The sequence below is a fragment of the Podarcis cretensis genome (assembly GCF_951804945.1).
Source record: "Podarcis cretensis genome assembly, chromosome: 1".
Taxonomy (NCBI): Eukaryota; Metazoa; Chordata; class Lepidosauria; order Squamata; family Lacertidae; genus Podarcis; species Podarcis cretensis.
In genome coordinates this window covers 136,139,057-136,157,017 of record NC_137170.1, presented here as the reverse complement: position 1 = coordinate 136,157,017, position 17,961 = coordinate 136,139,057, and the positions used below count along the sequence as shown (strand labels likewise).

Below are 17,961 nucleotides of genomic sequence, written 5' to 3'. Positions count from 1 at the left end.
GGGAGCTTTTAAAATATTTTCCAGATTCGTAGAGATGCTTTAAGGTCTCTCAATATTGCTTATACTGTGAGCACTCAGAGGTCCACCATCTTTCCTCTCGATAATGTGGTCCGCATGCTGCTGTTTAAAGACTTTGAAGAGGCAACTGATTTTATAAGTTATTATGGCTTGAGTGTTTCTGATGGGTAAGTGTTAGATAGAGTTCAAGGAGCCTTGGTTTATCATAGAGCTTTTATGAAAACTGGTGCAAAGGCTTTAATAGGGAAAGATGGATTTTAGTGACTGAAGCCAGCATCTCCTTCAGAAGGGTCCATTCCCTGCATTTACCTCCTGTGTCCCACACACATCACAAAGTGGAAAGAATAAAATCTTTACATTAAAAGTGTGGTCCTAACTTGACTTAGAGCTTCACCCTTTTCCATTGTTAAACACCTCTCTAATAACCTATAAGTGTAACTGCTTTTATGGGTTGTATTAGAGGGTTCTTGGGCCTTTGACTCTAATCTTGACTGAAGTTGAACCATAAAACAGTGGTAAGTAATGGCTGGAATCTGGGCATCACAATGGCATTCTCTTAAATGGAGTTAAGATCCAGAACCGTCTGGTTTCATCTCTTAAAAATAAGGAAGCTTGTGTCAAGCCCATGGACCATTTAGTTCAGGGGTAAGGAAACTTTTTAGCTCTGCGGACCAGTCTCCTGTCCAAATCCCTTGCGCTTACAAAGACCACCCGCTGCTGATCCGTTCAGGCCCCAATTTGGAGGTTGAAAGATCAGCGCTGGCCGGGGTGGGGAGCTTTGCAATGTACAGGACGGCTTGGGAATCCAGTGGAGCTTCAAAAGATGGACGCGGGGAAGCTCCTGGACCAAGAATTCTGCATCTTCCCATGTTCCTGCTGCCCCTGCTGCTAGGCTCAGCAACAGAAGAGAGCCTGGGTTTTACCATTCTTCTCTTGCTTACAGTTGTAGCAGTGGCAGTAGTGGGAGGGGGGCAAGGAATAGAAATAATTGCTTCTCCTCTTTGTTCTTCCCTGCTGCTACGGTGGTAAGCATGCTGGTAGAGAGGAGCTGTCCCCTCCTTGGGCAAGGGGCACTCCGACTGCCCATCCTGCAGCCCATCAGCAAGCCTTGTTCCAGCACAAAGGTGCAATCAGAAGCCCACTTGTTCCTTTGAAGCCCCACCCTTACCTGCTGCACAGCTGATGTCATGTATTATGCCACGTGCAAGGGGGCGGGCAGGGCTTGGATTTCCCAAAGTAGCCTCCCGAGTTTGTTCTGCAGGGCAGAGGTTCCCCACCCCTGTTCTAGTTGTGCATGCTAGATCTATTTGCAAACCTCCATGTAGAAATCTTTGGCCTCGGGATCATTTGGCATGTGTTTTGTATTTCATTTTACAGTTTCGTGGAGTTGAATCGGTCTGCTTTTCTGGAACCAGAAAGCTTGCCCAAGCCAAAGAAATCCCTGTTTGTTGGGCAGAAGCTAACTGCTTCCGTTGGGGAAATTGTCAGTGGGGGAGTTTTACCACCTGTGATTCGCCACATACCTTTGTGTAGCTTTAACACACAGAACAAATACACAGGGGAGAGTGCTGCAGTGGACTCGGCCAGCAGTAGTCAGAAAGCCAGTGTTGAGGCGACAGGTAAGCCAGAACTCACACACCCAGGATAGGGCGCGAAACTGTGGTCTTGAGTTGAAGGAGAATTATGTCATGGGAAAAAAGCATATATGTGTGTTTTAAATTTGGTTTATTTTTCAACTTTTCAGCTTTTGCATTTGGCAGAACAGTTTAAAATAGTATTGAGCGATTAATAGAATTTGAAAATAGGACCTGAGCATTAAAATAGTTTATTTGTATCCTTGACTTAATTTGTTAAGTATTTGTTGTCTGTAAAAATCCTATAGACACCAGAGCTTGAACATGAAGGTTTCTGCATGCAGAGCATGTCCCCATTGAGTTCTGGATCCTTCCTTCAGAATTGGCTCTTTTGAAGAAAAAAGTGGTTATCAGTTTTATTAAGAATGTGGTTTACCTTTCTAAGCAGCTCTTCCCTTTAAGCAGCTGGATATTTTATCTCTTGGTTTCACCCACAGAAACAAGAGCAGAAGACAGTAGTGTAGACCTGGAAGTCCTTCGAGCTCAGCCTCCGTTGTTGCTTTTACCACTTGTACCAGCACCTTTGCCTTCTGCTGCAGGGTCCACTTTTCGGCCAATTTCACAACCTTCTCTTCCTCCTCCTCCTCCTCCTCCTCCTCCCAAGCTTCAGCCTGTTTACAGTGATATGGTGAGGAGCTTCAGAAAATACATTCTGTTTTGCTGTCACACAGTTCTTAAAAATGAGGAACGATACTTTATAAAGTCTTCTATTTTAATGTAAGTTTTTGTGGTGTAGTTTCTAAAAGAGGAATGTGATGCAGGTACCACATAGGATGCTATAATTAACAATTTGGCAAGATAGATACAGGTGGTGTTTGGTATTATGGGATTACGACAAAGGGCTGCGCTGACCAAAAGTGAAATTTATGGGAAGATCATCAAGGATAATTTATAGTAATTTAAAAGGATGGTGTTCAGTAGTATAAAAGTGTGTATGGTCATTTCAATTTAATTTAAACTAGCAAGAAATAAACATGTATGGGGAAGGCCTTAGGGGGCTGACAGCACAGCCCCTAGTATAATGCAGCTACAATAGAGGCAAATGCAGTCTTTGAATGTCTTAGGCAAGGCCTTTCCTGTCAGAATGGGGAGTACTAATAAACTCACAACACAGATTTGGAAATTTTGTGTGGCAACAGTCATTCAGATCCAGCAGCAACAAATTTAAGCTTGAAGAAGCCTAGCTTGGATCATTGCAGGGATTAAGAACGTCCTCTGTGAGTGGAGGTTGAAAGTGCAATTACCAGTTTGGGACTGAAGGCTGTGTAGCAGAATTTGGGGTAAATTACTTTGTTGAGGGACTTTGTCTAATAGACCCAACTGCTGTAATCTGAAGGTACTGCATTTTTCTGTCTATAAGATGCCTCCATGTATAAGATGCCCCCTATTTTTGGGGACTCCAAATTAAGAAAATGGGTAAGGATGTATATAAAGAAATGCATAAGTAACTATTTTTTTAAAAAAAGATTTTAGTTGTTGCACAGAAGGTCAAATTTAAGGCAATAAGTGACTCTGACACGCCGCCTAGTTCTGATCATGAGCCTAAAGTGTGATTAATATAACCTTTCCCTGTAGAGTGCATATTATTTGCTGTTCTGTTCACATTTCTGAATTTTAATAATGACCTATCATGCAGTAATACCATTTGGTTTTGCTTTTCGGAATGGAATGTTTTGAGTGTCGGGTGCTAATTGCCAGTGCTTTCTTGTTCCCAGGACATTGCCGAAGTGGTTGAAGACCTTGTGCATGATGTGCTAGAAGGCGAATGCAGAGAAATTGGCTCCACAGGAGCAGCCTATGTACAGACAGCAATATGGTAAATGCACTAATGCTGCACTCAGTGTTATTTGAAGACATTCCGAGGAAGCCATTGCTATATCCAATCCATCTCAGCATACAATAACATAAGAAGAGTCCTGCTGGATCAGGCCAGAGGCCCAGCTAGTCCACTGGTCTTCAGCTTGAGGGCTGCATCCTGGTCCAGAGTTGGGCACAACAGGAGCGCAACCACCATGCAAATATATGGTAAAAGATTCAGAAATGGGATCCCAAATGCATGTTCGGGTTAAAAGTGGGTCCTGGGTCTGAAAAGGTTGAAGAGACCTCTTTTAGTCCAACATCTTATTCTCACAGTGGCCAACAGCTTGCAGAAATAGTTTGGATACTGTTTAGTCAGTGACGGCCAACTGTCAAACTGGGCAGCTTTATTCATTTCACAAAAATTGATGATTGACAGCGGTGGCATGTTCTCCTCTCTCTCTCTCTCTTTTACGTGTAAACACATTACTTGCTAAAGCAGGTTGGCATACTTGCTGTTGCAAACAACTGTGAAGTATTACCTGGAGGTTGTTTAAAACCCAGCTTGGAACACCCAGAAATAAATGAACTTAGGCCCAGGACCTCTAGGGTGTTGCTATTTATGGACCTTAAGGTCCTCCGTGAGGCATAGTCTCTACTTTCTCGAAAACAGGACAGGAGAGCAGGCAGGGAAAGGTTAATCCATGCCTGACTGAGGGCAGGGCCCGCAAATTTGATATACCTCCTGAAAAGGAAGCTCCTCTCATATTAAGCACATGACTTCAACCATATGAGGACACAACTCATGGCATGCAACAGTAAAGTTAATTCTGGAAGAGCACTAATGAACAAACCATCTAAATGATGTGGGAGGGGTACATCCTGGAGAAGGGCCCTAGAGCACCTGTACTGCATGCAGAAGGTCCTTTCTTCAGTGTCCAGCATCTGCAGGTGGTGCTGGGAATGTCCCCTGTCTGAAGCTCTGTTGTTGAACAACTCCACTTCAGCTCTCATGGCCAACAGCCAGTGGCAATGGGGGTTGTAGTTCATCAACAACTGGAGGGCCACCAGATGCCCATCCCTGGTTTAGACAATACTGATAAAGAAAGTTCCTGTGTTCCTACTTTCCACTTTGGGTTATGGTGTAGGAGAGGAGCAGGAAAGGAATATTCAAAAGCAGTGTCATCCCAGAAAGGGTCGGGAGAATGGCATATTTCAATAACCAGATGAAGGATCCCCTTGACTAATATAGTTTTGTAACATTGCGTAACATGAAGTGGAGCAGGTGGCTGTGCCAAATGTGTCTTCTGGTGGAGCATGGTGCTTCAAGCTGTGGAAACAGCAGATGTGGGCAGTCAGTCATCTTGTGGAGATGAGAATAAGCCCTTGAGGACACATTTGTGCTGTTAGAGCTTCTGTGCCTACAAATAGAAACATGAAGAACCTCATGTTAGGGCTCTTTGTTGCGGTGAACTGGATTCAGGCAGTTTGGTAGGGCTCTCTTCCAACTCCTGTGAAAGACCAAATTATTTTTTGGTACCAATTATGGATTGGTACAGAACACAATTCTTTCTTCTTGAAAAGAAATAAAGATCTCATTATATCCCACCACTATGATGGAAATAAACATGGCCCAAAACATTGACAAATTTGCATCCCATTAGCACCCAAACTCAGATATGGCCTTTTATCAGGGTGAAAGTAAGTCATAATGGGGGGGGGTGCTCTTTAGATATCAAATCATGCCAGCTTTACTATTCCTGCATCCCAAATGCATGTTTACAGAAATAAACAATAGAAAAGAATTCACATTATCACACAACATTACACGTGAATAACAAACAGGCTTTTGTGGGGAGATTGGAAAAGTTCTGCTGCATGTTTAGGCCTAGTTCTTTCTACTAACTCTTCAATTGTTTCCTTTATTTTATGCAGGATCTCCAGTGTTACTACAGATGAAATCATGACAGACGTGATGCTGGGAATCTTAAGGCAAATTGCGTCAGATGTAATCAGTGCAGAAAAACTGAGACTTGAAGAGGAGAGACGCCGTGCTGAAGAAGAGAGGCAAACATTCTTTATACTTGTAGTAGAAACTTTGAGACAAGGAGATGTAGAGTGGAATACATTGTGGTACTTGTGTGGATAAGCCAGCCATAATACCCCAGCACCACAGCGGAAGCGGAGTCCTGGAGAGGCAAGGGTCAGCAACACCCAGTGGCCAGTCTTCCCCACCCATGCGCTCAGCCTGGGTGGGAATGGGCTCTACATGTGTACCAACATGTGTAGAACTCTACACAATGCTCCCCTTCCTCATTGTATGAAGGTGCTCTGCGATGCACATCCCTTTCACCTATTGGCCAAATGCATGGACCGTGAGGAGGTATGACCCCCCCAAACATGCTGGCAGCAGGAGATGGATAACTTACACAGCCCCACCATCTCCATTCGCATTGTTCGAATGTGAATCTCTCAGGTCAGGTGGGCTTGGTTGGGGAGAGGTTGTAGCTCAGTGGTCAAGCATCTTCAGTCTCTGGCATCTTCAGTCCCAGACAGGACTAGGAAAGTTTCCTGTCTGGAATCTTGGCTAGTCAGTTTAGGCAAAATTGAGCTACCTAGACCGATGGTCTGAGCTGGTACTAGGCAGCTCTGTTCCTCTGTTATCAGCTCTAAGAGGTATCTGTTTCCTTCCATATCATTAAGTTTCTCTCTTCGGTTGATTATTCCCTAAACATTGTATTTGTGTTCATCTTGAAAATGAATGAATCAGGATAAATTGGCAGGACCCAGGATTTACTGCTGTTTAATGCAATGTGCGAGGAATTTCAGCAATGAATGTAATCTGAATATGGTTAATGTTACCTGTATCCCTGTAATATTTTCATGCATTATACTTAATGCACTAGTTTTGACACTGCAGTTTTTAAAATATGGAGATACTTGGTTGCTTAAGATTTTACTTTTCTGTCATCTGCCTATAATGTGCACATGTTTTCCTCCTCTCCTTAGGCAGAAGCAGGAAATGGAGCAGTTAATAGAAATGTTGAGCGACTCGCTGCGTATGGCATTGACAGAAGAAGTGGTGAAGGAAATGGTGCGAGAGATTTCAGCAAAGGAGTTAAAGTAAGCAGTAAAACATGGGGATTTGCCTGTGAAATGGATGTCAGGACCTGCCCTATGAAGAATATGGGCAGGGTCAACACAAAGGAGCTTTGAGACCTAGATGTTAAAAAGCTCAAAATTTCAAATGTAGGCTTCCTAACTCTCTGTGCCCTGTGTTTTCACAGTCATCTAGAGGAGGGGAACAGCCCCTTCTCACTTTCTGTGATAAAGTCTACTCTTCTTTGGATCACACAATGTTTTATCTTGAAGTAAAACTACATAAAGTAATGCCAATCAAATTAGCTTTGTTTTTTCTTCCCACCACAGCAATAACTGGTACAGTAATCTAGTTGAAAGGGATGCGGGTGGCACTGTGGGTTAAACCACAGAGCCTAGGGCTTGCCGATCAGAAGGTTGGCAGTTCGAATCCCCGCGACGGGGCGAGCTCCCATTGCTCGGTCCCTGCTCCTGCCAACCTAGCAGTTCGAAAGCACATCAAAGTGCAAGTAGTTAAATAGGTACTGCTCTGGGGGGAAGGTAAACGGCGTTTCCGTGCATTGCTCTGGTTCGCCAGAAGCGGCTTAGTCATGCTGGCCACATGACCCGAAAGCTGTACACCAGCTCCCTCGGCCAATAAAGCGAGATGAGCACCGCAACCCCAGAGTCGGCCACGACTGGACCTAATGGTCAGGGGTCCCTTTACCTTTACCTAATCTAGTTGAAGAGAAAGAGGAGAGTCGACTAGACACAGAATATCTAGGTGGTGATGTAGAAAAATGGATCAGTTCATGTCATATTACAAATTGGCATGTTTTTTTCCATTTCTTTGTTGAAAAAGTCTTGATGCATCTCTGTGTGCAGAAGACAAGAGTTCCTGTTTAAGCTGTTCCTGTCGTTCTTATCACCATAACAATCAGACAGTATTTAATGTTTGATGTTTTACTATGTTTTGTATTTACTGTATGCTGCCCAGGGTGGCTGGGGAAAGCCAGCCAGATGAGTGGGGTATTATTATTTTTAATTATTATTATTATTATTTTATTTATTATATTTTGAGTTTAGTCTTTGAAATTTTTAAAGTGGCTTTGTTCATTGACAGAAGTCCTGTATTTTTCATTTTCATTTTGCTTTGTTACTGTGCTCTAATGCTTAATTTTGACCTAGGTGTGCCCTGGAGAAAGACCAAAGAGCACGCATTGCCCGCTGCTCCAAGGAAGTCTGTGCTGAAATAATGGGTGTATTTTTGGAAGATGAGATTTTCCAGAGTGCTAAGGAGACCCTACAAGAACTCCAGTGCTTCTGCAAATACTTACAACGGTGGGTTAAATGAGGCTTTTCTGCAGCCAACTGACATAAAATGGACCCTTGACTAGCATGTCCAGTTTATCACAATTATATTCTACTCTTTCACAAAATAGCTAAGAGCAGCACATGTTAAGTCTCATTTTTATCTTTATCTTGTTACAGGTTTAATCTACTGTAGGAAGATAGGTTAGGTTGAGAAATGATTAAGAGCTATAAGTAAAATTATTTCTGAATGATGAATGGCTATCCCAACAGTGCTTTTCTTGTAGGCTTCTCTAGGAAATTTTCATGGTGCCAGTAGTGGCCCAAGAAGGAAAGTTGCATTCCTTCTGGCCTCCATTGATTTGGACTTCTTTGATGCCTGCTTGGCAGGCTTATCAGGGACCCTTTTTAAAAAATGGGCTTTGTAGATTGTAAATCAAATTTCAAAGAGAAACTGATGTTGAGTTGAACTGCTCATGGCAGGGCTCTGGGTCAGGGCTTTTATGTGATGACTCCTGATTGCAAAATAATTGAGTGGCTTTTCATTTATTTTTTTAAATATACACTGCTTGATTGGTTTTTTTTAAAACCCTCAAAGTGGTTTATTTCATGTGTATTTTGAAGACCTTTATTTTGCCTGAAATGTGCAAGCCTACAGGAAAATTACATGAGCATGTTAAGAATGAATTGTAACTTTTTTGGTGACAAACCAAACCCTATTGTCATATTTGACTTAGCCAGCTTTCTGGTTGCAGTTTTGTCTGTGAATGAGAGCAGTTAAATGAGTAGGACCCTTCTTTTGTAGCAAGTGTTAATTGTTTATAGTTTTTATTATTATTGTAAAAGATACTGGATTCCACAGTGGAGTAGATACTGTTGGATGGCTTTTGGCATTGTCTGGTTTTTATTTTACTGCTGTATGATTTGGTGATGGCCCTTGGCTAAGCAATAACTTTGATTTGAATAATTTTAATGAAATGCATTGATACTTTATCTTGCAGATGGAGGGAAGCTGTTGCAGCCCGGAAGAAATTGAAGCGTCAGATGAGATCTTTCCCAGCAGCTCCCTGTTGTGTAGATCCAAAACATAAATTGAAGGCTCTGTCTCCCAGCGCAGAATGTCCTATTGCCAGAGAGCACCTTGCTAAAACGATTGTAAACTTGGGACATGCAGGGAACCTTGGCATCTCCTGTCTTAGGTAAGTGCATCCTGACTAAGACAAGCCTTGGCTTAAGCAAGAGCAGGAATGCAAATCTCTGGAGAGGAGTCTCTTCAGTGCTTTTTGCTGCTGCGCTGTGCTGAGCTAAGCCTTGGCTCGGCTAGACATGTCACTCAGTTGGGGGCTCCTGGCTTAACCACAAGCTCAGTTTGGCTCAGCGCAGTAGTCCCCAAACTTTTCCAATAGAGAGTGCTTGAAAGCTGCTGAGGGCCTTGATGGACCACTTAACAGTTTTTCTGCCTGTCATAGTTATACTGTATAATTTTTTACAGACATGCCACAGATGACCTGAATGAACGGACCACAGTTTGGAAACTGCTAGCTTAGTGTATTGTGCAAACCGGGCCACTTTTTAATTGACCACTCTATAGGTTATAAAAATCAGTGGATATACAGTTTCTGCTAGTCATGTCCCCATGTGAAAAGAAAGAAAATATGCTCCTTTTCATCATCCTCTGACCCCTGCTGCCCGTGCTTGTATTCTTTGTGTCTATTGCAGGGCCAGTCTTGGTTTGCTGTGGTCCACATACACAGTTTATGTGGCTAAAAAAAGATGCATTTTGTTTTTTCAATGTTGAAATCCAATGTGTCCCATCATGCTTATTATGTCATATTTTGGTCACGTTTATTATTTTTTCAGTGTTGTGTGGAGGAGCCCCAAGAGAGTAAATACAATAAGCCTACAACTTAAGCGCATTTTACTTGCGTGCTCATTCAAACATTGAAAATGTTTAAAAAATTAAAAGGGGCAGAAAGGAGGTTCTAGGGGAAAATACTTTCTCAGTATAATGTTGAGGGTATCAGTCCCTGAATTCTTTTACTCTTCAGTAATTCCCCATTAGACTTCTTTCTTTTCTCTGTAGAATTCTTTCTTCCCTCTGTATTAACAATCGTAGGTAAGGCACCTCTTAAAATTAATGTGCAACAGGCATCTCAGTTGCAGCCATGTAGGTGATCACATCTGCAGCTAGCTAGCTAGCTGTTCCCTGAGGTAGCTTTGAAATCTCAGAGAGACATAAATTATTGTTAATAACATTGGAATTCATGTCTTTGTACATGCCAGTCATATAAGAGGTTGTCATATACTTGCAAGATGGAAGGGGGAATGTGGACCAAATAAACACTTTGCTTATTTCTAGGCTCAGACGTTTACAGAACAAGGCAATTCATCAAATGAAAGTGCAACATTTTTACCACCAGTTATTAAGGTATGTTAAAATTATTGAAGCTAGAGCACACATATGGCAAACTCCGGGATTGCCACCTGCAGTAACCCTAGAACAATTGTAAAGTGATAGATTCCAAAATGGATTTTGACTCGAATAAGTGCCTTTTAAAAAATATGTGTTCATGACCATCTATCAAACACTGAGTTAAAGACTGATTTTCTTTATAAAGGAGAACGGGGGGGGGGGGGGGGCAATACCTGACTTCCTAGGTTAAATCTTATCATGTTAGTTGCATTTTTTTTTAAAAAAAATAAATCCTTCCAGTAGCACCTTAGAGACCAACTAAGTTTGTTATTGGTAGGAGCTTTTATGTGCATGCACAATTCTTCTTGTCTGTGGACTTCCCACGAGGCTCGGTGACTTGCAAGTTCCCACAGGCAGGGCCAGGGCTCTATGGAGGCAGCAGGGCCGGAGTGGAGAATTGCTGCCACTGGGTGCCTTGCTGTTCCTGCCACTGCTGGCCACTTACCCACCCACAGGGTCCTTTGCCACCCCCTTTGTCTTCTGCCTGCCTTGTTCAAAGGGAGCCCTTTCTCAGAGCATGGGGTTCTGCACCAGGTGTCCAGGAAAGTACCTTTACTGCCAAGCCTAACAGCTAAAAATGCTATTTAAGCTTACTCCAAAGTAGCTAAACTTTTTCAAATTTTAAACTTTTCACTTTAATCAGCATTTGTAGCCACTGTGGCAGCAGAAGCGATCTGTCAGACTGTCTGCTCCCAGACTACAGTGGTGCCTCGCAAGACGAAAAGAATCCGTTCCGTGAGTCTCTTCGTCTAGTGGTTTTTTCGTCTTGCGAAGCAAGCCCATTGACAGCTTAGCGGATTAGCGCTATTAGCGGCTTTTAGCGGCTTTTAACGGATAAGCGGCTTAGTGGCTTAGAAAAAGGGGGGGGGGGGAGAAAAAAAACCCCGCAGGAACTCGCAAGACATTTTCGTCTTGCGAAGCAAGCCCATAGGAAATTCGTTTTGCGAAGCACCTCCAAAACGGAAAACCCTTTCATCTTGCGAGGCATTCGTCTTGCGGGGCACCACTGTACATCACTCTGTGGAAGGAGGGAGCTCCTTGGACTTTCCTCAGAGTGTGGCAAGATGGGGGCAGAGAACTTGCCAGTAGTGCTAGCACTAATGCAGTAGCAAAAGAGCAACAGAGGAAAAGAAATCTGGAAATGGGCTGTGGGGAGAGGAGGAGGAGGAGGAAGAAGAAGAGGAGTATCTTGAGCTAGCCCTGATCCCAGATGCTAGGGTGATACTGCATAGATAAGCAGGTATCTCTGTTTTGTGTGCTTTGGCTATCTGAGCTCTGCTGTGCATCCCGTTCTGACTATTTCCTGGTTTAAGAACCCTACCAGCCAACCAGCACAGACACTTACTTTCCATCTTGGAGAGCAGCACAACCAGCCCTTGCTCCTGAAGATTCTGTACACTTGTAACAATCTGTTCTTATGCAGTCTTAGCCTTCTGTGTATGAAGAGAGACAAATAGAAATTTGCCTTTTGTCCGAAGCAGATGTCACTGTGCAATGTAAGAGTATATGAGTTGCACGCAGAGAGGGTTTGGATTGTGTTCCTGGATCGAATAAAGGCTCTGTTAGATTAACAGATCAATACAGCATTTATAATCTGCAAAACAATATATAAAGCAGTATTTAATCTATAAAACAATATTAACAACACAGGCAAAATAGCAACTGCAAAAAATAAATAATCATACACACACCCTCCAGATGCCCATCACTCGTAATCTTTCGCTCTGTTCAGTTCATTAAAATACGCATAAAATGCACACAATTCCTGTTGCTAAGGCAGCTTAGCCAGATGTTGCGCCTGCTGGACTCCTTGGGTAGTGGGCCATGGGGGAGACACTGGGGCTCTTGGGCCTGCCACCAGTGGTTAGGTGGGCTCGGGGTAGCTTCCCCAGCCGCTGTTGAGGAGAAGCTCGCCCAGCTTGCTCTCGATAGTCTGGAGGCCCATTCCCACTCGAGGAAGCCCAAGGCAAGCCTGTTCCTCCGGAGTGGTGAGTTGCGGCTGCACTTGGTGTTGAGGCCGGCCAGGAAGTCCAGTTGTGCCTCCATGCCCAGGACACTCTCGCTGCGCCATGGCCCATCCACCACCAGCTGCTCCCTGTCTGATCACAGAGATCATGGGGGAGTCTCTGTTAGTGGTCCCTCACGATTCAGAGGCACAGCTGTAACTCACAGGAGCCATGTATTCAGCCTTGTGGGCCTGATCCTGTGGAACTCCTTACCAACTGAGATTAGACAGGCCCTTCTGAACTTTAGGCCCTTGACACTCCTTTTTCAGATGGCATTGCATGGTAGCTTTCTGTTTCTCTGACAAATTTTAATTGTTCTTTGTGTTTTTAAACATATTCTGTGCACTGCCTAGAAATTTTGCATAATAATAAGTGTTATATAAAATAAATAATGAGAAATAATTTTGTGTGTGTGTGTTCCTAAGGGATGCAGTGTGGACTCCACTGGATCTGCCATCACTGGTAGCTGAAAACATTCCAGTAAAAGAAAAAGAGGTTTTTTGGAAAGTACTTCTCGTGCTGCCAGGCTATGAGGAATGTCCAGTTGGGGATCGCAGAAGGTATTTTTTGCATTCAAACTATGCCAAGAAAGCCGGTAGCTGGTGGTGTTGCCTGTGTGGCCCTCAGGGCTGACTTGTTATCAGCAGTACTGCAATCTAGTAGATGCTAGCCATTCAGAAGACACAAAATAATTTGGTTTGCTACTTGCTTATGCTGGTATTCCTAACTAGAGACTTGCATGAAAATGTTTGGTTTTGTTGTTTTTTACTCCCTGGCCCAGCCCCATGTTGCTGACTGAAACAGTCTTCTAGTCCCTGGAGCTCCTTTTCATTAAAAGAGACATTAAAAGTTACTCCAGCATTGCTGAGGCCCAATGAATCTTGGTGTCATTGCCTATTGAACTTTGAATCTGGGCTAACTTCAGCCTGTTTTTCCTGTGTGGAAGAACGCAAGCTAGCCATTGTGTTCTCCATGACTGTGCTATGCCTGCTATGTCCCTTGTGCCATTGTTCTTCCCTTTGCATAGAAGACGGGGAAAGTTGGGGCATTGGGTACTTGGAGTCCTGCCCTTAGAAGCTCCATTGCCCTGGCTCCTCCCATAATAGTAGTGGTTTTTAAAAACAGGATTAATGGTAGTAAGCAGTTAGGCAGAGAAAATAGGTATAGCCCAGGTGTGGAGAACCTGTAGCACTCCAGGTGTTGCTGAAGCACTATTTCTTTCAGCCCCAGCAAGCATGGTCAATGCTCAGGGATGATGGGAGTTGTACTTCAGTAACATGTTCTGCACGTCTGGTGTAACCAAACCAGTGCAAGCCACTCATGGTGACTTGTTGGAATCACTCGCTGACTGGTAAGTATGAATGAGATGTTGTGGGTCTAATGCCAGATAGGTTTCATGTCACTTCAGAATATGCCAGATATGTTTGTTTCAGTGGAGCCAGTTCACAGATTCAGCTGTAAGCAATCAAGTGATATACGTGCACCGTAAACTTGCCCTTTCTTGCACTGTTGTTCCTATGCATATTTGTAGGATCAGGGTGTCAGGAAATCACTTTATTAACAGGTTTATTCATTCAATCTTCAAGCCAAGAATTTAGGAATATAGGTTTTCGGTATTTCAGTTAAGTTTCTAATGCTAACAATCTGTGCACATGCACCTGGGAGAATTGCCCATTGAACAGAATGGGACTTGCTTCTGAGTAAACATGTATAGGATTGAGTCATCTCCTTATCAACCTGCGTGACACTCCTTAAGATTTCTGAAAGGAATCTTAAACGTTACAGTTCAGTAAAGGCATTGGCAAATAGGAAAATTACCATATTGTGGCTGTACAAATTATATATTAATTATCAGATTAACAAATTATCATATATATTAATAGTGCTCTCATTTCTCTGAGTGTTGGTCCTTATGTAGCCAAAGCAGCTCCACTCACCCACAAGAGGGAGGAATAAGGAAGTTCAGGGGACCCTCAAGATTTGCCTAATTACAAAATATATTTAGAACCCCCTGGCCTGGTGGCCCAACCTGAATATGTTGGGGGGCCATGGAATGCTAACTCTTTTGCTGGGGTGGAGTGTTTGTACATAGAACCAGGTGAATGAGAGATGTAATGGAATATGCTGAAGGAGGTCGTGGTTGGCTATCTGAAAGAGGGAAAAGGGTCGCTCTCCATTGCAACGTTTTTGTGGCAGTCCTGCTTGTTTGCTTGTATAAAATGTTGACTTTAGATAGTAAATTCAAATATGATTCTTTTAGATACTATATTAACATGCAGATAGTTTGTGAATATTTAAATGAAGATGTCTGTTTCTTTCAACAAAGTAGCACACTCTGATAACAACACTATTATTTACAGGATCTAAATATCTGTCACTTTTTAAAGTGGTGGCAGAGTTTACAATTAATTTGTGATGCTATACTGAAAGTATATCTGGTCTTCTGTTCACAGAATTATAGCAGACTGGTTGAAAACTAAGCTTATGATTGGTAAAAATTCGAAGGAAGATATGTCTGTGGTAAAAGGTGGAATCCAGACACTTGCATTGCATACTTCTCTTCATATGAAAAATGACTGGGCTGCTTGTATCAGTGTGTGTGTCAAGGTCAGTTCAAACATTGCTTGCTACATGTTAGTGTCATGAGAGGTACCGCAAAAGCTCTGCCTTTTGAAAGTTCAGAATTCAGTAGCCTGGTTAAGGCAGACTCACTGTATCAAACACATTCCTGTGCTTAAAGTTCTTTATTGGCTTTCATTTTGTCTGCTGGTGTTGTTTTATAAAGCCCTGCACCGTCTAGATAGGGAACCTTTTTCAGGCCCCAGGGCCTGATGGAAGCCTCATTCCAGTAGGGAGGGATGCCAAACCCCAACACAATCACAGATATTTAACACACCCACCCACAAAGCTATTTGCCATGGAGGCAGAGGCACATATTTAATTATTATTAAATTATGCAATTATATTTCATCTATTTTTTTCATAGACATTTTTCTTAATGCATTTTTTTGTTATTTTGATTTTTTAAAAGAAGCCTTCAGTATCGTTTAACTATGATTTGTAGTTTGTTCCAATTGTGGTTTGCTTGGAGCAAAACAGACCGCAATCCCACATTCAGACATAATGCTAAGTCAGGAAATTATTGTTTTGTTTTCTCTTCACCCGAGGTGGGAAAGGCAAAACTATTATAGATCTGCACATTAACAGTAAGCCATTAATTTGTTTAACTTTTACTGCCCAATGTTGTTATACAGATTGGACTGTTTGGTCAGTATATTTATTCACAGAGAGTAGGTCAATTAGCGGCTGTTGGCCAGGACAGCGGACTGGCATCTTCACGTCCAGGGGAGTCTGCCACCGAATGCCCGTTGATTTGGAGCAAGCAGCAGGGAAGGGCTTCTGCCTTCTGTGGTGCTTGTGGCCAGCTTGTGGCTGTCTGCTGCTAAAACAGGGTGCTGTGCTAGATGGACCCGTTGGTCTGATCCTGCAGGGATGCTTTTAGGTGTTGACATTTCCCCCTATTGGTTTGCCTTCCCTGTGTAGGTGACGGAGGGGACGCTCAGTCCCTCGGAGCTGAATGACCCAGAGACCCAGAAGGAGCTGCTTGGCACGAGGGGGCTGGTTCTCCTTCTGTCTCCTCGAGTGAGCAGTGAGGATGTTGTAGAGGAAGAGGTTTACTGGCTTTCAGCCTTGCTGCAGCTAAAACGGATCCTTCAGGCGAAACCTTTCCAACCAATCGTCCCTCTGGTGGTTCTTGTCCCAAGTCAGGGGGATGAAGCCATAGAAAAAGATGTAGAAGGAGGTATGAGAAGTTTCTGCACTTGGGGGTAATTGCTCTTTAAGTCAATTTTTTTTCATTTGGAAAATAGCTGTGTGCTTGTCTCTTCTTAATTCTGTGCCTTTTCAGGGGGATAATGGAGTAGTATCACTAAAGTGGAATGTGGTTTCTTTTAAAGGACTGATGCTGCCAGATTTGATTTCGGCTAACCTTATTTCAGGTTACAACATAGTTGTCATTCCAGATTCTGTGAATGGATTGCAAGGTACCAGCAAGGTAAGAACCATCTCCACAGAGAGGTTGTAATTTATACTCCTACCAGGTTATCGCCACAGGGAGAGTATTATTATCAGTTGCATTTTAAAGCTGTAGGTTGGCAACTTGAAAACAAAGCAGAAACCAGTGTGCTGATTAGAGTGTCAAGACTGCAGCCTGGGAGACCAGGGTTGAAATCCCCACTCAGCCATGAGGCTCACTGGATGACCTTGGGTCACTTGCTCTCGGTCTGACCCACCTCACAGGGCTGTTGACATGCCACGCTCAATGCAGGGAGGCTTTTCCTCTGGCTACCTGATAACCAGATTCCCCATTGAAAGCCCCTGTAGATGCCTTCCAGCTCCCAGTCCTATCTCAGGCTTTTTCCATCACTGCAGAGATTTTGGGCAGTCCTCATAGGAGCAATTGGTTGTGAAGGATGGAGTACCATCTCTTAATACGATTGCATGAGCCTTTTCTGTTATTCCATACTCAGTTGATCTTGTCTACTAGAGCCTTGTCTAATAGGGAAGGTTGTCTAATATGGAAAGGCATCGTCAGCATAGGGTTTTCACCTTGGTTTAGTAGATCATGGGAGTGGAAGCCTGTTTTTAGTAAGTTTTTTTCAGCTTTATGTTCATGTTCAGTTGTGTTGGGGGAAGGACTGGGTTTGAGAGCAGGACTGAAAGCATTTCTGTATCAACAGAACTGACTCCCTTAATGTGGTGACTCATTGATACGGATTTTCACTTTATTGTCAACTAGTGAATTTTGTTGTGTGTCTACAGCTCTCTGAAGCTGTGCAGTGGCTGGTTGCTCAGTGCCCGAGCTCAGACAAGGTTCACTGCCAGCCACTCATGCAGTATGTTGAAGACGGTGTGGACCGTGAGTTCAGTAAGCACTTCTACCAAGACATGAAGGAGAGATCCCTTGCTGGCTTGCCCTCTCAGGATCCGAGTGCCATAATAGAGCTGTACAATAGCGTGATACAGTTCCTGGCTGAAGTCGCCTCTTCAGAAGATCTCTGTGAACTCTCCTGGCCTGTTCCTGAATTTGCAGAGCCCGGGGGCAGCAAAGTGCTTCCGCATCTCCAGTGGAACACCCCCAGCCATCTGGGCTGGCTGAAGAAAGCCCTGCTCTCCTTCCAGATCCCTCACATGGATCTCCCTCCTTTGGGTGGTAAGAACTCCTAACCAGTACTGTTGCCTAGTAGCAGTTGAGAGACTGCTGTGTAACACACAAATAACATGCTAACACCCTAACAAATAACACCCTAACAGAGCCAGTGTGGTGTAGTGGTTAAGAGCGGTAGTCTCGTAATCTGGTGAACCGGGTTCGCGTCTCCGCTCCTCCACCTGCAGCTGCTGGGTGACCTTGGGCCAGTCACACTTCTCTGAAGTCTCTCAGCCCCACTCACCTCACAGAGTGCTTGTTGTGGGGGAGGAAGGGAAAGGAGAATGTTAGCCGCTTTGAGACTCCTGAAAGGGAGTGAAAGGCGGGATATCAAATCCAAACTACTCCTCCTCCTCCTCTTCTTCTTCTTCTTCTTCTTCTCTGAATTATAATTGTCTTGCTTATCACAAAAGAAAATGTATTAGAAAGAAAATGTTT

At 43.5% G+C, this 17,961-nt stretch overlaps 1 protein-coding gene across 1 annotated transcript in view; it reads left to right on the top strand.

Moving 5' to 3' along the window:
• MCM3AP (minichromosome maintenance complex component 3 associated protein) overlaps positions 1–17,961 on the top strand; it is a 42,854-nt gene that overhangs the window by 13,031 nt on the left and 11,862 nt on the right. Inside the window, exons 10-23 of the mRNA XM_079975724.1 lie at positions 25–185; positions 1,396–1,637; positions 2,090–2,280; positions 3,368–3,468; positions 5,385–5,516; positions 6,459–6,572; positions 7,716–7,868; positions 8,840–9,037; positions 10,198–10,266; positions 12,743–12,877; positions 14,771–14,924; positions 15,861–16,119; positions 16,274–16,371; positions 17,139–17,529. Coding sequence (XP_079831850.1) covers positions 25–185; positions 1,396–1,637; positions 2,090–2,280; positions 3,368–3,468; positions 5,385–5,516; positions 6,459–6,572; positions 7,716–7,868; positions 8,840–9,037; positions 10,198–10,266; positions 12,743–12,877; positions 14,771–14,924; positions 15,861–16,119; positions 16,274–16,371; positions 17,139–17,529 — 2,398 coding nt within the window. The remainder of the gene's footprint in view (positions 1–24; positions 186–1,395; positions 1,638–2,089; positions 2,281–3,367; positions 3,469–5,384; positions 5,517–6,458; positions 6,573–7,715; positions 7,869–8,839; positions 9,038–10,197; positions 10,267–12,742; positions 12,878–14,770; positions 14,925–15,860; positions 16,120–16,273; positions 16,372–17,138; positions 17,530–17,961) is intronic.